Raw genomic sequence first — 25,911 nt, 5'->3', positions numbered from 1 at the left:
AGTACATTGTAAGATGTCTCACTACTTGGTTTTGAATTCTTTTTATAAATAGCATTAAATACTTGTATACATTTTGAGTAGATAAGCAACAAAAGTTTAAGTTTTGAAAAAAACAAAAAAACAATAAAAAAAAAAACATCTGTAGATATTAACACTCCAAAACTTGGCCACTCTGCTTCCTCAGGATTGTGTGTGTGTTGTTGGAACAGAGAAAACAGAGAACAGTAAAAACACCATGAACCTTTCTTTTAGCCTTTTCTTAAAGTGAATATAAACAACAGAAATATTTCAACTCTTTAAAATGTTTGTGTAGCTGATACACATTTTTGTACATACTGTAAGGGATGTTCAGAGTTAGAAAGTCAAAAATTACCATTCAAAGATGTTCACATTTTGCTAACAGTGAGCTCCTCCTACAATCAGTTAGTTTCCCTCTCACCTCCTGCAATAATTGACTTTTCCATTTCAAGCTAAGTCTGATTAGTGCTGTTGTGTAAATCATCCTCATTACAGCCAGTCACGCCTCCTTAAATCTAATGAGTTAGCCACAGTACTGTATGTGGCAGTATGATGAACAAATGTCTCTCTCTCCTCCTGATCTTTCCCCTCTGTCCCTTCACTCTCTGAAGACAAGGGCCTTTTTGTGCAAAGGGGAAATCATAGGACTCACATGCTTTGGAGGAGAGAAAGTGAGTGATCACAGCAAAGGACAGGGTTGTTCAGAGGAAGAGAACAAGACAGAGGAGCGGACTGAAGTCATCTTGAGCAGGATAAGGACGTTGGACAGCTGTGCACTAGATTGGACCAGACTGGACAGGACTACCGAACCATGGAGAACGGCAAAACAGAAACAGAAGACAAGACGGAGGGCGTGTCAGAAGGTAAAACAGGTGTCAAAAAACTGTATCTGTAACTTTAAACAAATGTTCTCAGAGAAAAATGTTCAGGTTTGTACTTAGACTGCATATAATTATTATTTTCATCTGTTTAAGAATCAGTTATTACTCGTTTAGTCTATAAAATGTCAGAAAACGGTTGAAAATGGAAGATTTTCTGATGCCAAGGTGATGTCTTCAAATTCCTTGCTTGTTTTGTTCAACCAAAAGTCCAAAACTGCAAATATATTCAGTGCACAGTGATACAAAACAGAGAAAAGCAGCAAATCTTTACATTTGAGAATTAGTTGAATAACCTATATTTGAATCATTGTGACACCGCTATCTGCATTAATAACCATTTTTTAGAGGACTAGTCCAACTTTTGTTTAACATAAAAGGTACAAGAGAGGGGTGTTGTTTGAAAAACGTTCCCTAGTATTGGGAGTGATCTCATGTTAATGTCCAGTCAGGTGTTGTGGTTTGTAAAATTATGTAAAATGTGGCAGGTTTGGCCCAAAAAAGGTTTACTTGATTGAATAATGCCACAAACCAATGAACTCATCTACGTCACTCCTTCATTGGTTTACCTTGTATAGACCTCCCTCTCAGTTCTTTCTTTAATCTTGAAACAGTGGAACTCTTTTATTGTATTGTAACACAAAAAGTGTCACTCAGTCAAAAAACTAAATTGGATAATTGATCCTAAATGGAGCATAAGAGCAGGAGCAGTCTGGTAAAACATGCATGTAGAAAAGAGAGCGACCGATACCGAATTTTTGGGGACGACACCGATACTGATATCTTAGAGTTGTGTATAAGACAATATTAAGTTTTTACACAAACACATGACATTCAGAAGCATTTTTGATAAGTAACCCTTTATGTACTTATTTATTTTTGAAGATTTGTGTACTGTAAAATATGTACTGACCAGGACATTTTACATTTGAAGAATAAACATTTCAGAGGTCTCTGGTGGTCTACTGTAACTACTCATCTGTGACCCTGTTTCTAAATTATGTTAAACATATGTTTGTTCTATCTCTGTACTGCAATTACTTGTTACTTATCAGCCGACATATGAGCCACCTGGCCAATTTACTGGTCTAGTAGAAAGTAATTCAACTCTAAATCTCACTGTTCCAGAAGAAATGTCCAAAAAAAATAATGTAATAATCATAATAATAACTATTTTTATTCGTGGCCTAGCATTATTTAATGTTATAATGTAGTGGGTTTGTTGCTAAATGAATTAACATACAGTAAAAACTCTGAGGAATGTCATGTGTTTTTCCTATCAGTGCTCCAATCACAGAACCACATCCTTTTGGTTTCCCAACTGCAAAAATGCTGATGATTCGCCCTTTTTTCTGCCCTTAAGTTTGAGGTCAGTAGCTTGACGTGACATCTTAATGCTAACATTCTCTGGCTTATAACAACTGAAGCCAAAAGCACAAAGCAAGTCGTCAGAGGAAATTTGTCATGCTGTATGTCATGGAGACAGAGAGACTCTGTTGTTGACTGTATCTTTCTTCTTCCTTTCATATGTTAAAACATGTTACGCAGTACAGACGTGGCACGTTGCGCCTGAGGGTTTTGTCAGTTATGCATGATAATATATGTTAAGTACCTATTTCAGATGACCGTCTGCAATGTTGACAGCGGCCCTGACCTGTGAACTTTCCACAACAAACAGAACCATTGTACTTTTATACAACCAGTTAACTGTCCCAAAGTGCACTGCATTTAAAAGACAAATCCATACTAAATGTGAAGTTCCTTGAGCAGCACTTTCCTCCAACAGTCCAGCCATTTTGTAAAATATCACATTTTAAAACTACAAAGAAAGTAATTTAATACCTATTTCACAATTATATCATGAAAAAATACTGTACAGTATTATGGGAAACCAGTAGAGACGATATTACCTAGAATTATTCATTATTATATCACATTTTTTTGGCTTTTGAGTGGACAGCCTCCTGCATGCACGATCCACTGTGGAAACCATCCCACTTGTAGTTCATATGTGTGTGACCTCTCCTGACAGCCAACAATCAGATACAAAAACATTTAACTAACATCGTATTTTTGAGGAAACTGAGTTCAATGTTTGTCAAGATATTTCCAGACCTGCAGACACCGTTTTTTTCAGGCTGTAACTGCAGCTGCACGCTCTGTGCTGCAGATGCTAACACCTTATTCAACTGTTGTTCACTCTAAAGAGAATTATGTCTAAATTTGTGACTAATTTAATGATTCAAACATGAGGAGGCCACTGTTCTTACAAACTTCTAAAGCTTTGAGTATATCTGTTTCTACTAGGGTCTCTGTTACTTATGGTATTTATTGTATCACAATGACTCTAACAGGAATATAGTATATTGTTTATACATAATGATTCAATCTACCTGTGGCATCTGAAGCTTGTTGAAACTACCATGAGATCTAAAATTGGGAATGTACAGTAGGGTTCAAAAGTCTGAGACGACATTGAAAATCTCATCATCTTTCACATAAACCAGGAAATAATCAGAAAGTTTGAGTTATGACATGTAAAATGAAAAAGAAATATGTAAGATTCTGCACTATTTCTAAGTCAGCAATCAAATTTAAACAAACTTTTGGCATTAACCAACTTAACTCCTTTGTACAAAAGGTCAGATTTCCTTGAGTTGTATCCCGTCCATTGAATCATGCGTTCAGGCGACACTCAGGTGGATGTGACCTACTTATCAAGTAAATCATTCAAGTAACTCAACTTGCAGCCAGTGTTCACCTGTTATAAATATGGCTGTGCCTCAAGTTTCCAGCAGATCATTACTTACTAAGTAGCATTGTGATAGTGGGAAACATGGTATCAGAACTAAATGAAAGTGTCAGAAACTGGATCAGTTCCAAAGCACGATCAGGCAGACCAAAAGTGATCACACCATCAGAAGATCAATACATCAAACTTATTTAGCAACTTCATCACAGATATAGAATTTGCTAAATAAAGAACTAAATAAAGACTTCAATCAGCATAAGTCAAAAGAAGGCTGTCTTCTAATGGTCTCAGAGGATGAGTAGCAGTTTCTAAACCACCAGGAAGGGAAACAAGGCCAAACGCTTGGGGTGGGCTATGAAATACCAAAATTTCACAGCGGATGACTGGAAAAAAAGTCCTATTTACTGAAGAATCCAAGTTTGAGATTTATGACAATAACAGAAGGTGATGAACAGGAGAGAAAATAATACTACAGTGTATCAAACCCACAGTGAAACATGGTGATGGGAACATGGGGGTGTTTTGCCTACTCTGCACCGAACTGACTCCACCTTGACCAAGGAGAAGTTTCACTCCATTCTTCAGAAAGCTATACACTCTGGTTTGCATCTTTGTGGGGAAGGATTCATACTGCAGCAGGATAATGACCCCAAACACACTTCGAAGCTTTGCAAGAACTGCTTGAAGACCAAGGAGGTCCTGACTGACATGGACTTTCCTCCATAGTCACCTGACCTCAACCACATTGAACATTTATGGGGGCACTTGAGAACTGAGAAAGCCAAGCAATCTGTGAGATCACATGAAGCTCTTTGGGACATTGTCAAACCATGCTGGGATAATGTGGGTCATCAGGTTTTGCACAAACATGGGGAGTCCGTGCCAACTCGAGTTCATGCTGTCATTAAAGCAAAAGGAGGACGTACCAAATACTAAGATATTCTGAGATTCATTTACATTTTTCAAAGATTCAGTATTGACAGTTAGAAGCGTTTGTTGTCCATAGTGGAAGTTTTCACGTCTGACGTCATGGTCAGCTATTTAAAGTCAGCTCATAAATTACTTTCTCCACTTTTGTATCTTATCAACAGTTTTATTATTATCCATATTCATGGATAGTAAAAACTATGGTATGAAAGCGCCATCCATTCATTCTTGTTTTTCCATGCATGCTTATGAATACATGAAATGATGATATATGGAATCAAAAACTTTCATAACTAAGTTTTATTTCTCCAGATAAAGAAGAAACTGTGGAGGAGGCTAACCTGGAGGTAGCTCAGGTAATCAAGAACTCTTCTATTCCACACAACATAAGTAACTTTTTCTTTTTTTTTAACACCTTATTGAGGGTAAATTTAAAAGAAAAATCACTAATCACTGTCGTTATTTTATGACACGCTACTATTAACCTGCCACTAACCACTCATATAACATTTACTTTTCAATTTTCACGGGAAAATTGTTAATATTGACCGTATGACATGTGATCTTCTCAGGATCTCAAGAAAACTTTAGGGTCAGAAGTCACAGAAAGGTCAAAGGTCAATCTAGTGAAGTGAGGGATTGTCTGGTCATTAATCCTTTGACTCTTTTGACGTTTTTTGGATAGAAGACCATATTTTTTTCCAAGATGCTATCTTGTAGTTTAACATTCGCAGCTTTGATATTTCAAACTGCTCTGCCTCAGGCTTTTTTTACATAAGTGATTCATATTTGTCAAACTGACTGAGATTTCTTTCAACAGACACCAGGAAGAGACACAGTGTCATGTCACAGCAAATACTGCGAACAAGCAACTTTAAGATAGACACAGAACATTATTTGTCTTAGTGCTTCCTGGTGCTGTCAACTTTTTATAACTATTTCTCTTGTTAATAATGACATGTTGATTTTCCCTCAGTGCTCAGAATGACACATTCTATTAGTTAATGATGTTTTTCTTCCACAGCTGTTTCTAGTGTAACTTTATATAAATCAAAGCCACAAATAGTACTCCCTCAGTTTGAAAGAAACACTGTAGAGATGACAGAGAAAACACAGCGTCTAAGCTCGTCTAATCACTTCGCATGTGGTGTGAAAATGTAGTGTGTGAAGACTTGATTCATATTTCGTGGGTTTAAATTTACACTCTGTCTCATGATATTTGATCAAGAGTGCATATTTACTAACAGCAGAACATAGAAGAGCAGAAGAATAAGGCTAACTGTGTAATAACAAATGCTTAAGACGTTTGCATGCAGACAAAATCACTGTGCACGAATGTTTATGAGGCAGGATTTACTTGACATGACGTCAATTAGCAGACGGAAGATTTTGCCCTTTAGCCTGGAGGTTTGCAGTAAGTGTGACACACTGGCTGCCACAAAAGATTACTGTGAAAAAATCATAACTCACAAAAGCTGCAAAACATTAAATATTGTTGTTTTCAAACTTTAGAGGTCTGAACGGGTCTCACCGACAGACGTTCACTCATACCTCACATTATGTGCATAATTTCCTCATGAACTTAAACGTTTTAGCATTTAAATTGAACTCTTATTCACTGGAATCAATCGTAACCTTACCTAAACTTGCGATTTATATAATTAAATAATGAGATCTGTGAAGAGTTCATACTGTACTGTACATACTTCAGATATGCAGCCTCCAGGTGTACAGACGTATAGTAGCGCTGTCAACCGCTGATAGCATCAGAAAGGAAGAGCAGGAGGCAAACAGGACAGATGCTCTATTCAGTCTCCTGTCTGATGCCTTTCACATGACCGAGAGAAAGAGTGAGCAGCGGAGAAAGGGAAGGAAAGATGGGATGAGAGAGAGCTGCTTCAACCTATGTTATGTTCCCATGAGCTGATTCAGTTATCCCTGCCGAATAAATTCAATCAGCTATGAATGAGAAAACTAAGAATGGAACTGCGGAGAAAAAGAGAGAGGTGGATAGAGAATCCACCGCTTATAGAATATTATTAGAAAAGGATGAGCGAAGGGATAGTCATTTAAAAGAGCAAGATTATGTAAAAATAATAATGATGTCAGGGGTGAAGAGAGGACAGTAAAATCAGACAAGGTTGGCTGTTATAAGCAAATGCACTGCTGGCACTTCAAGTAAAAACCTGCACAAAAGAAGCCTGAGAAGATCTACTATAAATAAAGATGCACCAAAACAAGAAAAAAGGTTGTAGAAGAACCAATGATGAAAGAACTAAGAGACTCATAACAAAGAAATGAAGAGGATGTTAAAGAAAAGAACAAAAAGCACCTAAAAAAACAACTTCCAGTGTACTTCCAGATGTACCAAACCCCCCCCCCAGTAACTTCCAGTAAACTTTTAGATGCACCAAAACCAAAAAGAAACTTCCAGTGTACCTTCAAATGTACAAAACTATTTAAAAAAAACCTCCAATGTACTTCCAGATGTAACAAAGCAGAACCCCCACCCCAAGAAAAACGTCCAGTGTACTTCCAGATGTACAAAAACCTCAAAAAAAAAACTTTGAGTATACTTCCAGATGTAACAAAGAAAAAAAAAACTTAAAGTGTACTTCCAGATGTACCATAACCCCCCCAAAACTTACTCTGCACTTCTAAATATACCAAAAACAAAAATGTTAGAAAAATAGTAGAAAGCAGAAAAAACATAAAAATTGTTGAAAAAACTACAAGATTCATAGACCGAAAGCACAGGAAGCAAAGAACCGAAGAGGATGTTAAAGAAAGGAAGGAAAGAAAATAATATATATATAGCTAAAGGAGCTAATAAGTCCTATGAAATTTAACAAATCCATAGAAAAATAGAAGAAGTACTGAAAAAAATTAAAGTAGCAGTATTAAAACATAACTGCTGTGTTTTTTTGGTGGGAGTGTTTCTTCGACTCATTTAAATTTGAATTATTTTTCCTTGTATCATCTGAGGCAGTAAAAATCCCCTAAAACCCCCTAAAACAAGCTACTGAAATCATGATATATATCCAACTGCTTCTTGTGATGCAGCTGCAGGGCCTGGTGGCTGAGCTGCGCGAGGGGCTCCACGTTGCCCTGACGGAGCTGCGCGAGCTGCGTCAGAGGGACCTCGGCCTGGAGGAGAAGCTCCAGGCCCATCAGACTGATGTGGATGATAAGATAATGGGCCTCAAGAACTCGCTCAACACTTTCAAGGTGCTGGAGACACTATACAGTGAAAATACACACACACGCACACACACATACAGAGTCTATTCTTAGTGATGTGGAGAGGCCCCTGTAACATAATTTGGAACATCTGACTGCAACTCTATTGAAACCATAAACTAATTGAATTTATTAGATAGGAAGGCAGCTCTTTCAGACGCTGTTATTCAACAGTGGAGAAAATACTGTCCAGCATTTACATCGTCTATGTGGCTCATGTTTTAAGATCTGTGGAATTTACGTGTTTATTACATTTATCTGCACAGACTCACGCAACAACTTCAACTCACAGAAGGGTGATTCATTGATAAAAAAAATTGTTTTTGGTATTTTAGGCATGTGGTATATTCTTTTTTTTTTTAAATTGTTATATGTAGAATTGAATGGAACGTTATGTAATAAATGTGTATAGTTGATTTTTTTTTTTTAACCATGACTACCAGACTAAAGATGGTGCACATGACTAGTAAACTCAATGTGATAGCAATGATATTTTTAGTTTTTGTTATATTTAGAATACATTTCCCATAAATCTCATCGTTTCTCATCTGAGTCTGTGGTTTCACTGATGAAGTTAAAGGATAAATTCATAATTTTATCCTAAAAAGACTTAAACTGTGGAAGATATCCACTTTATTTGACTAACTCAGACAGCTGAAGCCTCATATTAGCTTCAGATAAACATTTGCACACATTTTTGCACAAAACGAGGGCTGTGGATTTTGTGCCCCATCACTTACACTGAAAGATTTGGAGAGGATCTTTTTGGTCAGTATGAACAGGAGGAATGATTACAGCAAGAAAAACATGTTGGTAGTAATTTTCTCATCCGCTCTATTAACTTATTCCGCCATCTGACATCAATGAAAAACTGCCAAAGCTTTGGCTCTAGTTGCTCTAGAAGAAAACAATCCTCTTCTTGATTTGTGCCCTGAAGCAATGCAGTTGAGTTTTGCTCCGGATCTGACCCGGCTGGCACTCACAGCACAGACGCTGTCAGTCTTATCAGTTTACAGCAGTTACATTGATGCACTTCCTTGGTATAATCTGTAAACTGCTTGCAGGAGGAGCTGAGTGTGGCGTTGTTCCACATCAAGGATGTGTCCAACAGACAGAGAGAGGTTATGAAGAGGATAGAACTGCTGCAGTCGGAAAACACCAAGGATATCATGTCTGTTCCGCACAGGTGGGGATAAAACACACATCATACATGTATGCATTCATACTGATAAGGATTTACTGAATGTAAATGCAAACACGGATACACACAAATGTTTTCATACACAAAAACCCATTCAAATTATATGCCTTTCATATTTCCCCTAATCCTCCTTACTTGCGATTTTTGTGATTATTTATTTCTATATTTTTCCGATAGATAATTCCCGGTTAATCTATACAACATCTAATCTAGATTTGGGCCCAAAACTGATCTGCAATGCCCACTAATACCATTTGCTCCACTTTTTGTCTCCCTAAAATAATGTTTGTTTGCAGAATTCAAAAAGATGAACAGTGCTGTGTAACAAATAAATTGTTTTTATCCTCTTCTATTTCTCCTTCTGTCATTGCTGATTGGTCTCAAAGCAGAAAGAGCTCCAAGGCAGATGTGCTCACGGCATCAGGGGACGAACACATCTGTGTGCCCAGCCAATCGGAGCTCAGTGTTATTCAGCACTACTTTTCCAGTCTGCCACATAGCGGGTCACCGCAGAGGAGCACCACATCGACACAGAGTGAGTGTGTCATTCACGACTACCCGCCGTACCGAAAGGGTGGGTAGTGAGAGAGAAGAGGGTGAAGTGAAGGAAATCAAATGACAGACCAATAAGATCCACTCATGTTTGTGTGTGTGTGTGTGTGTGTGTGTGTGTGTGTGTGTGTGTGTGTGTGTGTGTGTGTGTGTGTGTGTGTTTTCAGCCTCTACATCTGAGCAGGAGGCTCAGCAGCAGCAGAGAGGTTGTCAATCCAGAGAGAGGAAGAACAGCAGAGATGACACCGACACCAACAGTCTGACTGAAAACAGTGAGATAAACTGTTTATATTACTAATAATACTACTGCTGCTCATGTTACACCAACTTTACCACTATCTACATTTCTACTACCACTAATACTACTAATTACATACTAATTATTCTTTTATTATATTGTATTCATATTCTAAAATGTTATATTCCCTCACTCATTAAACTTGTCATTGTCTTTTATCTGTTTTATCCAGGTATCTAGTCCTTATTTAATTCTATTTTAAATCTATTTTGTTGGTTTTATTACATTTTTATTTACTTTTTTTTTTTTATTTCTAGTGTGCATTAGTCTCAAATTGTTTAAATGTTAACATTTGTTTTGTCTATTGTCTTATTGGCTTGCCAGTCATCTGTACAGCACTTTGAATTGCACTAAAATAAAACTAAATAAACTATTTTGATACTAGTGCTACTGCTGCTTCCTTATAGTTTACTCACTGTTGTAAATGCACATACAATACATGGCCATAGATGCAAGTTGAACAGACTTTTAAAACTGTATTAAAGATGTAATCATATATCTATGGTAAAAAAAAAAACATATAATAATATTAACAGTCCAACAAAATAACAAAATCTAACAGTCCAGAAAATCCCAAAAGAATCATTTCATCTGTTTGACGTCTAACATGTATTAGTGAAGCTGAATTCGCCATCTGCTGTTGACCTCTCTTTGTTGCCAGGTGATGTCATCACCACCTGATGCACTTTATCACTTTATACAGAGCTTCATCACCAAGCTCCAAACACCAGCCAGTAGCTGGGGGCTACAGTTCACCAGTTCACTACTTATCACCACTAGATATCAGGACTTTGCAGTTTGATCAGAGAAAGCAGAAAAACATATGTTTAAACTAATATTTTGTGGGTTTTTGTGTGTGTGTGTGTGTGTGTGTGTGTGTGTGTGTGTGTGTGTGTGTGTAGATAAGAGACAGAGAGCAGCCCTGGAGCTGCTGGAGTCAGAGAGAGTTTACGTGTCCCACCTGTCTCTGTTACTGAAGGCCAACATCTCCTTCAACGGATCAGAAGCTCTCACCACCAAAGACAAACGGTAAAACTACAAGCACACAAACACGACTGAGGTCAGTTTGAACAAACTTACAAAAAGAGGCGGCTCTTTAAATCTTACACAGACATCAAAAAACAGACATTGCAATTAACCAATAATGGACAAGGAGATAATTTAATCATAAGAAGGCATGTGGACTTTTCTCTGGAGAACAGTGTAACCTAAACAACATGTACTGTATGTTTAAGCGAGTGCACACATACATGCGTGTGTGTACGCAACCCTATGGAAATGCAGAATGACCCAGACGTTGTCGACCTTATATGATGTTGAAAAGGTCTCTCTGACATGTTAAGAGCCATACAACTAAACTGATGCATATCACAGACTGCAGTCATTTCTATCTTTGTCTGTCTCTCTCTCAATAACATCCAAACACACACACACACACACACACACACACACACACACACAGATTCCAAGAGTGGACAGTGATCTAATTTGAGAGTTTATGGTGAGGGGAGAGCAGGAAATAAATAAATCCAATAAAAGCAGGTTATGAAAACCAGAGAGACAGAGAGGATACTCTTTAAAAACAACTCGACACAACTCGCTAATGTAATCACTGCTTAGCTTCAGCACACGTGTTCCCAATGACCAAAAGTGCCACTGAAATGGTGCAAATGCTGAACCGGATCGGACGGCGTTCGTTTTAACTTCTTGCTAATGTCTGTCGCATCTAGGATGACACAAAAGTTTAGAATATTACGCAAAAGTGCAAACATGTTGGATTATTTGGAAATGACTTCTGTATGAGCTGCTTCTGGAAACAATAATTAACAAAGTAAGTAGGGAAGTATTCTCTGTACTGGAACTGATCTCTATCTTCTTGCTCTCTCCAGTCCATTTCCCAGCTCTCTGAGGTTTCTGATCCAGCAGCACCTGGAGCTCCTTCACACTCTCCAGGAACGAGTGCTCAAGAGCCAGTGGCAAGGCCTCATGGGAGATGTATTCATGAGACTCACCAGCAAAGAGGTAAACACAGAATTAACATAACAATACAGCTGTAACATTGCAAAATAGCAGCCCACAAGGATGGATGCTTCTCTGGTTATCAGTGTCTGTATAAAGGCTCATTGCTTTGCTGTGTGGAAAACTACACACTCTCTGCTCTAATTGAAACAGATGCTTCAACACACACTGAAAGTACAACAAACTATACTGCCGTAGTTATTCTCATCCCCCACCTGTCAGTGGATTCATAAAACAATATTAAGCGGCTATTTTTTAGCAGAAACTGTGCACGGCTGTCTCATAATGTGGAGACATTTCACTGACTTTTTTCTGTTGACATTTCTGTAGATGCAGACGTGTCAATTTATGCGAGTGATAAAATCTTGACACTTGTGCCACCTGCAGGCAACAAGTGCTACACCTGCTTTCACCCATTTTGCCCATTGTGGACAAAATACCACAGGAATCTTTTGGTGTAATGCAATTTAATACAACACCACCTGCATCCAAAATGACCTTACAGTTGAATCAGCGTCTTTCTGACACAGACTAAACAAGATCTGAATATAAAAACTGATATATCTGTGTATATCAGTGGATATTTTAACAACTACAGATTTTAAAAAAAGAACTGGACATCCAGTTTAGCCACATAAATCTGAATCCTGACATACACAATGCACAGTGCTGTTTCCAGTTAGTTAATGTGAAGGGGTCAAAAGATTCGGCCTTGTGACTGGCCATTTATAATGAATCCGAATCACTTTGGCAGCCATGACGGACATTAAATGAAATGTCAAATTCCAGTAGGGCCATGTTTAGAGCTGGAATACAGATGTAGTACAAAGACAACAGTGACTGTTAATATTACTGTACAAAATGAATGATGGCAACAAAGTCCTTTGTTGACAAAATTATAACACTCTGACTGTGAGTGTGCTTCAGGACTTCCTTTTTCCATTTGAAGGGAATTACATTTAGACAAAAGTAGGAATTCATTGTCATTAGTGTAAAAAATAAAAATGTTCCAGGGACATGCGTGGATTAAAAATCTTAAACTGAATGTCAAAAAGTTTCTATTGTGTTTTGTAACATCAGGAAGGCGCTAGTAGCGGGCAAACCCCAACTGAAAGCCAAAATCAGATACGATACACTGAAGCTAGTGTGTCTATTCTATTAAAGCCAATGTGTGGCTAATTGGCTCTGAGTGAGTGGGAGGAAATGCAGTGATTGGTAAGAACACCTACCTATTTAAACATAAAGGCAGGTTTATAATGCTTTACAGGACCTAACAGGTAGCCTGAGAGACTTGCATGAGGAAGGAAAATAGGAAAGAAAGAAAGAATCTAATTTCTATTTTATTCTAACAGACATATACCATCATATTTTCATTGTGCTACATAGATATGGGTAATTTGGGACAAGTAATATTTTATGTAATTTGGTTTTTCCTTGATAATTTGTTAACTTGTTCCACTCATTTAACTCTTAAAATAGAAAACAGAGATTGTGCTGGTGAAGTTTCTGAAGGTTTCACGTCATCACAACACACAGCTTGTATTATAAAGTAAATTAGTGAACTGCTACAAACCAGCAAATTGTAAATGTGAAACCTAAATAACAAATGGAAGCTTGTTTATGTTCATGAAAACATAGTGGGCACACGATGAGGGCCACGTAAGATTAAAACAGAAAGACAATAAAGTAGGAGAGGAAGGAGAAAAATGTGTGTGTATGGGACCTGAACACATACACGCACAGACAGACATTAACCCTCTCTGCCTCCCTGCAGAGTGATTTCCTGGACTTCTACGTGTCCTACCTGAAGGAGCTTCCAGACTGTCTGTCAGTCGTCACCATGCTCGCCTCCAGCTCCATGAAATCTTCCACCTTATTGGAGGTAAAAGACAAGGCTATGATATGAAATGAAAGGACAAGGCAGCACATGATATAGCATGACTGAGCATGTCACATGAGAGGGCAGACAGGATGCGATAATGAGTGAAAGTGATGACAAGATAGGACATGAAGTGACACGAGAAAGCCTAATTTTTCAAAAAGCATGTAAAGGCATGGTAATTCAAAATCAAATTCAGAATGAAAATATTGTTTTATTGTGACTTATTTGATACAGACTCAGCTGAATGCAATGCAGTCACATTTCTTAAACCTGCTGTACTAACTGGTTTTATCCTTCCTTCCTGATTGGTCAACCTGTGCTGCCCTCTGCATGGTGTTTCTTTCAGAGTGACATAATGGGTGACGAATCCAAACCCTCCCTCCACACTCTGCTCCTCCAGCCGGTTCAGAGGATCCCTGAGTACCTGCTGCTGTTACAGGTTAGATGAAAACATACACACACACACACACACACACACACACACATTTGTACTTCTATACTTGTGAGGACCCTCATTGACGTAATGCAATCCCTAGTCCCTTAACCTTAACTAACACAACTAAATGCCTAATCCCAACCCTTACCCTAAACTATATCTAAACCTAATTCTAACCTTAACTTTAAAACCAAGTCTTAATCCTCAAACAGCCCCTTGCAAGTAAGATAAATGGTTGCACACATGTAAAGGAATATAGATAATATATTCCATTTAAAGGTCCTTTAAAATGCCATAGACTATTTCAATTCAAACTCAAACTTTACTGTTTAGTGAATGTCATACATGCAGTAATAATTCAGTAGACTTTTAGATCTATACCACCCTCATGTCTGTCTGTTAAATATGAAGCTATGACCAGTGGACAGTGATCTTAGCATAAAGACAGGAAACAGGGACGTTGGCCTGGCTCTGTCCGAAGGTAACAACATCCGCCTGTAAGTACCTGTAACTGAATAACACATTGTATATTGTTTATTTAATCTGTACAAATATTATTTCTTGGCCAGTGAGTCAGTGCACCCAGCCAAGAAATAGGTTGACACCCTTAACCTTTGGACAGATCCAGGCTGGTTATAGCTCCGTATTTACAGTACAGAGAGAGATCTTCTCATCAAAGTCTCTGCAAGAAAGAATGTATTTCCCAAAATGTCAAACTATTCCTTTAAGTAAAAGAATAAATATTAAATACAGATTATACAGAAACAAAGAAAATGATTCAGAGGCAAAAAAAGACATATATGATCCCACTGATGCTGATGCATCTGCTCAAACCTGTCTGAATATATATATATTCTGCGTGTGTGTGTGTGTGTGTGTTTGTGTAGGGGCTGTTGAGGCAAACAGATGCAGAGCACCCCGACTACTATCTGCTGCTGGTGTGCATCCAACAGTTCAGGTCCTTCACGGCTCAGTACCACCACCTCCTCCAGCACAACCAGGAGCTGCTGCTGCACAACCGCAAGGAGGTGAAGAGGTCAGGATAACACACTACAAAAAAACATCACAGCACATGTTTGAAGAGGTTAAACAAAACATATTCTCGTCACTGTAACCTGAGAAAAACAAGGTGAAGCTGTTGTGTTCACTGTGTTGTGTTTCTCCCTGCAGGTCTACCATGAAACAGCTGTTAAAGACAGTGGAAAGTGGGATTCAAGCCAACAACATTGGTTCACCGTACCCTTGCAGTAGTGTCATGTTGTGAGTATTTACTCTGCCGCCCACTATCAGCTTTTAACTTAACCAATTTTGGCAACTTCTACAACAGATTATTCAGTTACAAATGAATAAACAAACCCTTTATAGTTGCAATCCTTTTTGTGGCCACTTGGGGGCAGAAGACCTCCACAACAAACTCAAAGACACACAGCTCTGGCATATCACTTTATAAGGTTGTCGTGACTAACATGTCAGCAAAAGTTGCCCATTTACACATTCAACAGACACTAGCATTCATTTTTGAGGTGTGTTTCTGATTACTAGCTCTATTTTGGTCTCTGAAAAACTCCTCCAAATATCTGGCGATGTTGATTCATACGCTATCACTTAATAATGAATAAAGCTTCCCCAACTTCCTTCTATCTTAACATCCCATTTATCTTTCACAGAGAACATGCTAACCAGGTGAAACGTAGCAAGCAGCGTCTCCTGGAGCAAATCCAGACCCACCGCTTCCAGGATTGGGATCGGGACCAGGATCCTGAAACTCACTGTTACGAGACAGAGTGGCCCTCCCAGCTCCCATTCTTCAGCCCAGAACTGGATTCACGGAACCACAAACCAGCAGGTGTGCAGCTAAATTTTAAATGTGATTTCTGCTGAATCAGACATTATACTTTGGGTATTGACAGGAACGCTGAGTGATAAGTTAGGTTAGGATCTTGGGAGGTAAATCCTCTTTTCATTCACTCACTTCCTGCTCAGTGTGAAGGTCAAGTAGAGTAGCACACCTGGAAACTGGTATGAATGAAGTCTCAAGGACACAGTAGGGTGACTACTTGCCAACACAGGGGTTTAACCCTGGTCTTCCCTGGTAAAGGGAAGCCTGCCTGGTCATTAGATCTTATTGCCCATGCGAAAAGAAGCAGGAGATGGATAAAATTAAAATAAACCTTACACCAAAGTCTAAACCCAGTGAGACCAGACATCATCTGGCAAATATTAAGACCTTTACTCAAAGCATTGATCCTTTGAGTCCAGGACGCAGGTGTTGATGTCCTGTGCTAAGGTCTAGGTACACTCAGGTACCTGTCCCATATATCTGTAGGCTTTGTAGCAATGTTTGTAGTTATTTTGTTTAGTTTTTTCATGATGTTACTTTGTGTATCCCATGCAGGGATTCGACAGAAACAGACATTCAACCCATGTCACTTAATAGCCCGATCAGTCAACCAGTCAACCAACCTTTGGCTTTCAGGTCTTGGCAGTATCCCAGAGAGTGAAGCGTCTGACAGATCCATGTCCTGCCAGCATCATCTGCCCTCTAGACCTGCAGATTTCCGTCAGGTCCAACCGGGCTCTGCTCTGGCTGATGCCCTTGGAGAGTTCCTTCTTCCACCAGACCCTCCAGGGATGGAGAGCCTCTACGAAGAGGATGGCGGCTCCCTTCATGATGTCTCCATGTTTGACCGCTGCTCCTCTGCCTCTTCTGATTCATCCATTGACATTGCCTTTGTGAAGTGCCCCAAAGCCCCCTTGACATCACACCACCCAATGGCAGCAAACGTGTCAACAAACCGCGACATCTTTGGCAACGGTGGAAGCCAGGGGAACGGCTACAGCAAACTGCCCAACCGAGGGTGTGTGTCTCCTGATGAGGCTGTAATGATGCGCCGCAATCAGCATCGCCCCCTTCAGGCCAGCCAGCGCAAAAGCAAGGTGAGCTTGTTTATGCATATGTTAAAAACAAGACTCTCTCTTTTACATGAGTAAAAATCAACCTGTATGTCTTTTCTTCTGTCCAGTCACTGAACGGCCTGCAGATGGAAAACACAGTGAGTTGTGTGGATGGTGGTCCTCTATCAGACCACCTCCAAAGGGTGGCACTGGGCAGCCACGCTAAGCTGGAGCGCCAGGGCAGCAAGGGCAGCAAAGGGTGTCCCACTCCATCCCGTAAGATCCACAGTCCCCTGGGGAACAGATTGGATACTGACAAACAGAGCGATGATCTTCACGGGCTTCTCAGCATGGTGGGTTTCAGCAAAGATTGAAAGGGATTTGTCTTTATTTACACATTTTACATGACACTTTGTGCACTTTCTGACAGACTTATTTAGCAACATCCAATGATAGGTAAGGTCTCTTGTCAAAGGATACCTTTGTCGTCCTGCTGACCCTTGCACTGTCCAAGGACAGATATTAAGATCCCAATTAGTAATCCTCAAAATCTTTTATTCCACCTTTTTTAAACCCAACATCAAAATTTAAAGTCTGGATCCTTTTCTCTTGTCATTCTTGTCTTCTGGAGACAGAAACACCATTAATGGTATCAAATGTAACCAAACCACAATTTAAGTATATGTAATATTGTGTTCAACCCCATCAGGACTCTGGGATCCAATCGTGGGGGGACGAGTCAAAGTGGAGAGGCGGCACAGAGGAGAATAACCACACCCCCTTCAGCGAGAGGAGTCGGAAGCAGGACAAAGGAGGCTTTAGGAGCTCGTTCAAGAAACTCTTCAAGAAGAAGTAAGAACTATAACATAATATGGAAATATGCACAAGATTGGATAGATACTGTAGGTGCATTGAGTTAAAGAGAAGAATTTCTGGGAGAAAAGTACAGCATCATTCATAGGAAATGTCAATTTAATAGGAATACCTACTAAAATAAACCACTGTGACATGGAAGTACCAGATTTGTTGTTAAACTGACCCCTGATCTTTCTCTCTAACAGGAGCGGTGATGAGAAGAAAGAGAAGGGAGGTGAGAAAACACCAGAAAACCAGAACAACGGTGACCACGACACATCGGGGAAAAATCCAAAACTGGTGCATCTGGACATAAACCGCGGCACTGCTGTATAAACAACCGCTCTACCACACACACACACACACAGCCTTAGACAAATTAAATATAAATGTAATACATGCATCTTTAAGCATACATATACACCAAAGAAGTGCTACATGAGATTTTTTTTTACATTTACAACTGCTGTATAAATGCTGTACAGGTATAAGCCATTTTATTCTATAGCTATAAAAGCAACTTTCCAATGTTCCCAAAAATAAATATGATTTTTATTTCAGAGACAATCAGATGTTCTGACCCCTAGCCTTCATATGGAGGGAAAGCACTTAACATGGTTGTACTGCGGACACCATTTATGACAACACGGTACTGATCGTTAAATATTTGCTTATGTTCGGTGTTGCTCTGTCTATATCTTAGTGATACTAAAAGTATCACCTGCCAACGCCAAAAATTACATGCGAGGTTAAGGCAGTGACGCTGCTTAGATTAGATTTCTGAAACGTTTCATCAATGACGATGTGAAGATTTTGTGGTACAGACGTAACTACTGGAGGGTGTAAGTTAACATGTTCCCTCCCCATATTGTAAATAGCTCCACTCTACCTCCAGTTTCTCAGATTTTTAAAACACTTTAAACTTTTGCTGTTTTCTGTTTTGTTTGCAACCCAACCCTTCAAATCTGTGTAAAGTTAATAAAGAGCCTCCCGTTGTTCATTTTTATGAGTTTCACTCCAGTCCAACTTTCTATCAGCCTGCTTAATGTTTTAAGACATAATCTGAAGCTATTATATACTCAGGAGAACAAACATTAAACTGTTATAATTTGCATATGTGTTTGAGCTATCTGTTTAAAGATAAAACATTAAATGTTTTCCTTTTTGACAATTATTTCTATGCACTGAACTGAACTTTGTTTTGTTATAAGATGAATGTGACAACTAAGAGATGTTGAAGGAAGTTCAGTAAAGGTCCACACTGATTTGTTTTGTGGCTCTGCTGGTTCATTTTCCCTGAATCATTGGGTTGTTTAAATATCACAAGCCCAATAAAGGAATAAAGGCATGTTGTACACATTTGAAAGACCTATAGGACATAGATGTGTGCATGTGCATCATTTCAAGGAACTGGTTTTTATGTCACTCACCTTCAGCTGGCTGCAGATTCCCCACTAGAAGCAGCTGTTAATGTGATCTTCTGCCTCCTGCAGGCAGGAACCTGTTACCTCAAATAAAATAAAAAAGGATTATCACGTCATATTAACCTCCACTGTATATTAAACACTTAAAAAGTAGTACAGTTCATCTCTGAACTGGTTACAACATTAAAACTTTTCACTGATCATTTGACAATTGAGCTTACAGTAAGTGTTACTGTTTGTAGAAAACTGCCCACCTGTGGTTCTCAACCTGGGGGTCTGGACCCCATTAAGGGGTCCCAAAATAAATCTGAGGGGTTCCCAAGATGATTAAAGGGTAAAAATGAATAAAATTGTTGTTAAAATTTGTTTTAAATGTTTTAACACAAATATTTTTCTCTTATTTTTTCAGGCTTTTCTAAATGTTTTTTTTTTCTTGTGAACTAAATTAACATTTTCATCCCTCAAAATGACACAAACAAATATGTTCAAATATACTCCAGTTCACAAAAAAATATCTATGTGACAGGTTTAACATGTAAAATACAAAGCCTCAGACACACAAAAAGTGGTTATTAACAACTTTCCTTGCCTGTAGATGGTGCAGGTTGGGTTGGAAATGCTTTGATGCTGGATGATATTAACTGGACCTAGTTTCAGGTTCACATCAATATTACTGTGAATCATTGTCTTAGAAAAAGGTATGGTCATTAGACAGCACTAATTTGAATTTGAGCATCAATTTTCAGCCGGTGAAAAGTAGAACAATTTAGGAGCGGATGTTTTTTAATACGCCTAAGTCAGCAGGGATCAGGAGGGTAAGCACAGGTGTTACTGATAACATTAACGATGACCGTTTCTCTGAAACCAAAGCAGCTAAATGAAATTCAGCCATCATTCATTATTTACACCTGTGTTATTCCTGCCGTGACATGTCATAGTGTCACCAGAAATGACCACCACAAGAGCCCACTGGTTCAGTTCCTTCTTTTTAATGTGTTAACCTTTCATCTCATAAATCTGTTACACTTCTGAAACAAAATATAGGCAATTATACAGTATGTAAAACAAACCCATTTTTATTTTACACTATATACATTTCATAACGTGTGCATTATGAAAAAAAACAAAACAAAAACAAAAGACAACGGTGATGTAATAGCGACAGAACAGAGCAGACTTATTGTGTTTTTATGGGATCGGGAGGAGACCTGGATCAAACCGCTTTGACAAATAACTCATCTGTGTTTACTTTAATCTGCTTGGAGCTCCACTCAGGTGAGCTTTACTGAATGGAGAGTCAGAGTATGTAAATGATCTTTTTCTCAATTTAGTCTGTAACTGCAGAAACATCTGGTATCCACAGCGTCTTAAAACAACACTCATGAATTATTTTCACAGGATTTGATCCAGGGCTAGTTGAGATTATAAAACACAGACTTCTTAACATTTCAGCAAGCCTACAATGGAAGGCCATGTTGGCACCTGCTTTAGGAGATTTGTGTTTATGATGGCAGAAGTTAGGAGTCAACAGAGCATCATTCAACCCCAAAAAAACGCTTCTTTTGTTCTGCAAAAGGGACAGTTCCCCCCAAAATTAAATGTTCTAAAGTTACCATAGAAAAAAAAAATCATGTGAGATTTTAGGATTGCTTGATTAGTCTGTTTCAACCAAATAAACACTTACAGTATCTGCATAAGGAGTTTTCTTGGGTCAAAATAAATGTAACAAGAGGATATTTTGGGACAAAACAAAAAACCTTAAAATAAAACCTTGAAGTCATTTTCAGTTGAATATCTCATTCACTGTCTTCATGTGATGTTTAAGTAACTTTTGAGGACACAGACATGTTTTGATTGATACTAACTTTACACACCGTTACTGGCTGTTTTTCCCAAATCAGACAAATTCCTTTTTTTTTTTTCTCCTCCATCTAGGACATACCATGAGGTAGACTCACTCGACTTGACTGGACTCAATCTAAATTTGGCCATAAAAGTTTTCAACAACATATTTTGGCATTACATTAAAAAATGTAAAATCCGTTAAAAAATATATGCTCTTTAACATTCACCGAGCCCGAACGTAAAAGGAATGTGTGATACATTTTTCACGATGATTTGACCGACCGAACATGAAAGTGTTAGTCTTAATGGCTGACAACGTAAATATGAGGCTATGTAGCATACTTGGCATGCCTTATTTCTTGTTGACACTGAATAGACAGATTTATAAGAAAAATAAGTTTGTTCAATAACCTGATTGAGTGAATAAAACATGGTTGCAGCTCAGAAAGTTTGGCCAGTCTGTAATAATGGGTGTCGGCTAGGAGCACATGTATTAGCAAATCTAAGGTGGTGATTCACTTTCAAGGCAATTTAAAAACAATGCCAATCTATTTCCATGTTTGATTTGGATTATAAAAGTATTTTAAGAGCAAAATTTCTGGTTGTTGTACCAATTGTTTAACAGTAATATGCTCAGAATTGCAGTTTTAACCAGTTTCCTTCCTGCTTTGAGCTAATTTATTGACCTGAAAGTGGATCAACCTCAGCCGCTGGCAGTACAGTTGAGCTTTTTAGACATTTAACTCCTCCATGGCTGATGTGTGGGTATATTACAGACGACTATTGGAGTCCTTTGAAAGGCATTAAAGAGGAAGACAGTTTTCACTCCCAACCTATTAGATGGCAATTCAGTGTGCTATCTAAATGTCTTGCATGTGCAAAACAACAATCATGTGGGCATTTTACACAAGAAAAGTAGAAGTTGTTTCCCCACAGTGAATTCAAGCTCTCTACACTTAACTAGACTATGCTTGTATTAGTTACTTCACCACAACAGTGCAACAAAGCATCAGGAGCTGGAATCCAGTAAGAGGATCTGTTAATCCACAAATAAATCCCACATAAATGGAGTGAAATAGTGTGTAGGGGCATAGGTGTGATTTCTGTCAAGTCTGGAGGAGGGACATACCGCCATGTTAGCTAGGTACTAAGAGGTCAACAGGAACAGGTGACATTCTTTAATTGTCAGCCCAGTTACATGGCGACACGTCCCATTTACAACCAACTTTCTAACATTCAGCGATGAGTCCATACAGAGCTGAAATATTGTCATCCATGAACGAATTCCCCATTTAGTACATAGCTAGCCTCACCATGACAATACTGTGGATGGATGTGAGCTTTTTTTTGACTACATATTAAATTTTTAGCTTGCTTTTTTTTTTTGTAACACTGCTTCATAGTGTAGTGTTGCATCACTCTTACAGTTGGAATAGAAAGAAGTGTAGTGGAGGTGAAAGTATAAAACACTAGATGGCAGCAGAAGTATTTTGAGTGTGCGTATCATCAGGTTGTTCCCAGGTTCTTCTAAAACACTGCACTTCCCATGAGATTCCTTTAACCAAAGATATCACTGTTGCCATAATAGCAGTCATTTCTATATCAACCGTATATTACATTAATAGTATTAAGTCTCACTAATTGATCTGATGAAATCACACAATGCTGCTTCTGTAGAGAAGTTCATTAACTTTGCGAGACTTTGCTTTTGTTTCTACTGAATATATTCTGTGTTGGTTCAGTTATAAGATTATAGAGCGATATCTATGGAGAAAATGAATGAGAAAATGGGCCTCTTGAAAATTCAACCCAAACCTTTCAGCTCTGCAAGATTTCAGCGTTTAGCGATAGTATTTCAGTTGGATTCAGCTAAAAAACTAGTGTTCACGTCCTCCGAAGCAACTTGTGTCACAGCTTGTAAAGACTGGTAGTGTACTGCCACATGTGGACTCTCTACACACCACACAGTGCACGTCTACATGCATGTAGTGTGATCTCTCATACAGACGTCGGCCTTTAAAAAGTCACAGCAAAGGACGCTGAAGTTGAAAGCGTATCCAAATATTACTAAAATGAATAAAACTTTTTTTTACACAGAAATAAAAATCTACAAACAAGCTGAAGACATGACGTGCTTCTGGGCTAGCTTCGGTCTGACTAGCATTTGTTGCTACATGAGTTTCTTTCATTATTCTTTCTGAGAAAGCTGAAACATGATAGTTAAGGTTTCTGTCTATATTTTAAGCTAAATGGGTATCAATTACTGTGCTGGATAACAAAACCTAAGCACCTCATGATCTTAACAAAGATAAAAACAAGTTATTTTGTTAGCATTGAACAACTGCAGCTGCCATGAAACTGTGACAGCGCTTCTCTGCGTTAAGACTCAACAGAGATGTTAAATGCTAACAAAATTATTGTTTTTTATGACTGTGTTTAAAGTTGAATGTCCAGAATGGTATTAGATACTTATTTACTCTGCATCTTGTTTTAGCTTCTTAGGGAAATGAAAAAAATCAGTTTTCTTCTTGAGGCTAGCTAAAAAGAAGCTAGCTAAGAATGGGAGTTGAGCATTCAGCTCTTTATTTTACTCAGTAAATATGTTTTATCAAGCCAAAATGTGACCTTGTCCTAGCTGGATAGATCTTTTTCAACTAGCATTTTTAAAACAATTCTTAATGTTTGTTTTATCATCTTTAAAGTACATGATGGGAGGTGTTTTCTATTCAAATGGTTCCAGATCAATCATAGTGGAAGAAATAAAATAACTTCAGTAACTTTATGTCATGATTTTAACTGAAAAACCTCCTTGTGTTTTTATATTTTGATATGGTGCAAACTTCATCCCTGTGGTAATCCACTCAAGTTAAATTTGATGCTAGAATTACAGCTAATGGCTAATATATACCTAATGTATTGGTATAAGTAAGGTAATGATTTTTCTTTTTGTGTAAATTGAGCTTTTGTCTTGTTTTTTTAACATCTGTTCTTTTCAAGAAGCCTCGAACAGAATCACAACTGTCACTTGTTAAAGGCCAGATCTGTACATGATGCACTCGTATGTGCATATTCTATGTCTACGCACACACATACACACACACACTGTGCATACACACAAGGTCATATATTATAATGACATCACATTTGTTATCAAATACCTTTTTCTCTGTGCAAATTTTTAACACCAGTGGTTCAATAAAAATAAAAATAGGATAAAACAAAAAAAAAAAGCCTTTTGATTAGGATAGCATTAAAAAAAAATAATAAAAAGGATGATTTCAAAAACAGGAGAAACAAACTCAAATGAACTCATAACATCTGCTGCCCTTGACGACAGTTTCTATGGTGCAAACGAGCAGGAAGTTATGATGGTGACGCATGCAGAATGAAAATGACCAATCAGTGCTGCTTCCTGTGTTCGCTCAGTCCAATCCTGAGCTCCCGATCGTTATTAGAATTATATCGGATTACTAAAGCTGTCCACCTGAGGAGACTGCCGGGGTCTTTGCTTCCTGATCCTTCCTTGTCACATGATCAGGGAACTAGGAAGTGAATTTATGCCCCCCCCTCCCGCCCCCCCCTCCCCTCACTCCGCCATGTCCGTCTGTCTCTGTTTGTCTCCACAGTTGTACAGAGCAACTCTACACACGCCTATCTACACGACCAGTCTTTTTAGTGTTCGTCTCTGTCAAAAAATACTACATTTATATTTACAACAATTAAATAGAGGTCAATTAAGCACTTGTGTGGTGTAGTGACGGGTATCGGAATTCGATGCTAGCAGAGGTGGCGAAGCTTTTTAGTCTGTTTTCTCTTTTTTATCCTTTTTTTTTTTTTTTTTTTTTTTAAACACATAAAACAGGAAAGCCATCCTGGTTGTTAAAGTTACATCATGCCACAATAAATAAAGGTGTAGTTTTTTTTAAAAAAAAAAAAGGGAAGAAAGGAAAGAGGAGACAGGAAAGAACAATGAAGGGAAGGTTTTCTGTGCAAGATGGCTCTTCTGTGAAGCTCTAGCGCTAGTAGCAGTAGCAGTAGTAGTAGTATGTGTAGAACTAGTAGTAGAAGTAGTGTTGAAGTCAAACTTCTGTGCTGGATGCGGTTTTCCCAGTATGCATTGTGCAGGGGAAGGTGGGTGGTATCGAGAAGGATTCTAGGTTGAAGTCGCTCTTAAACGGTGCAGAGAAGAGATCAGACTTTCAGACTATTTCTACACAAATTCAACCTTTATGAGCGAAATCTTGGCCTCAGACCGGCGTTTTTTTTTTAAACCCTCGCCCTGTCAAGAAACTGGTCAACAACCCACTGCCGTTCTACAACACGCTTAACTGACACACATGTAACACTGCGGCGCATTTTGAATGAACTGGAAATCCACCATCTGCACCCATGAACTGCTCGTCTCCCAGTCACACTCGCAGACAGGCCCGGGTGAGAAGGTGGGTGAGGTTGTGGGGGCGGGGGGTTAGCGGTATGGTTGGGGTGAGTGTGTCTCCCGGTTGCTCACCCCCTCATTTGCATTAGTGGTAGGCTGTTTAAAGAGTGTGTTTATTTGTGTGTGTGTGTGAATGTGTGTGCGTGTGTGTGTATATGTGTGTCTCAGTAGCTGTTTTCATGGCCTGCCAGGATGTAGAGGTTGCTGTGGGCTGTTGGGTTGTCTGTAGGCCGGCTCTCCAGCACCACCACCCT

The 25,911-nt window shown here is 38.6% G+C and overlaps 2 protein-coding genes and 1 long non-coding RNA gene across 8 annotated transcripts in view; 1 reads left to right on the top strand and 2 right to left on the bottom strand.

Moving 5' to 3' along the window:
* Positions 1-802: 802 nt before the first annotated feature.
* On the top strand, positions 803-19,292 carry arhgef33 (Rho guanine nucleotide exchange factor (GEF) 33). Of its 3 annotated transcripts, none has more exons than XM_044371983.1 (17): positions 803-881; positions 4,888-4,931; positions 7,639-7,803; positions 8,880-9,001; positions 9,406-9,551; positions 9,736-9,840; positions 10,769-10,895; positions 11,756-11,888; positions 13,660-13,767; positions 14,114-14,206; positions 15,091-15,239; positions 15,374-15,463; positions 15,871-16,049; positions 16,599-17,140; positions 17,227-17,451; positions 17,808-17,950; positions 18,160-19,292. In XM_044371983.1, the coding sequence occupies exons 1-17, from the start codon at positions 830-832 to the stop codon at positions 18,287-18,289; spliced, it is 2,553 nt and encodes an 850-aa protein (XP_044227918.1). In that variant the 5' UTR covers positions 803-829; the 3' UTR covers positions 18,290-19,292. The 3 variants fall into 3 exon arrangements, with proteins under 3 accessions (XP_044227918.1, XP_044227919.1, XP_044227917.1); XM_044371984.1 differs by having other exon boundaries at positions 9,403-9,551; positions 16,680-17,140; XM_044371982.1 differs by having other exon boundaries at positions 9,403-9,551.
* On the bottom strand, positions 15,170-19,732 carry LOC122996513. Its single transcript, XR_006407014.1, has 3 exons — positions 19,632-19,732; positions 19,384-19,454; positions 15,170-15,253 (listed from the first exon to the last, which is right to left on the bottom strand). It is a non-coding gene; the product is annotated as an uncharacterized LOC122996513 (long non-coding RNA).
* A 618-nt stretch (positions 19,733-20,350) lies between these two features.
* LOC122996583 (mitogen-activated protein kinase kinase kinase kinase 3-like) overlaps positions 20,351-25,911 on the bottom strand; it is a 46,725-nt gene continuing 41,164 nt past the window's right edge. For all 4 annotated transcript variants that reach the window (XM_044372095.1, XM_044372101.1, XM_044372102.1 and 1 more), the window contains one exon: positions 20,351-25,909. In XM_044372095.1, coding sequence (XP_044228030.1) covers positions 25,822-25,909 — 88 coding nt within the window. In that variant the 3' untranslated portion in view covers positions 20,351-25,821. The remainder of the gene's footprint in view (positions 25,910-25,911) is intronic.

The sequence above is a fragment of the Thunnus albacares genome, chromosome 14 (assembly GCF_914725855.1).
Source record: "Thunnus albacares chromosome 14, fThuAlb1.1, whole genome shotgun sequence".
Classification (NCBI taxonomy): domain Eukaryota; kingdom Metazoa; phylum Chordata; class Actinopteri; order Scombriformes; family Scombridae; genus Thunnus; species Thunnus albacares.
Note: the sequence above shows the minus strand (reverse complement) of the source record. Positions and strands in the feature narration are given on the sequence as shown.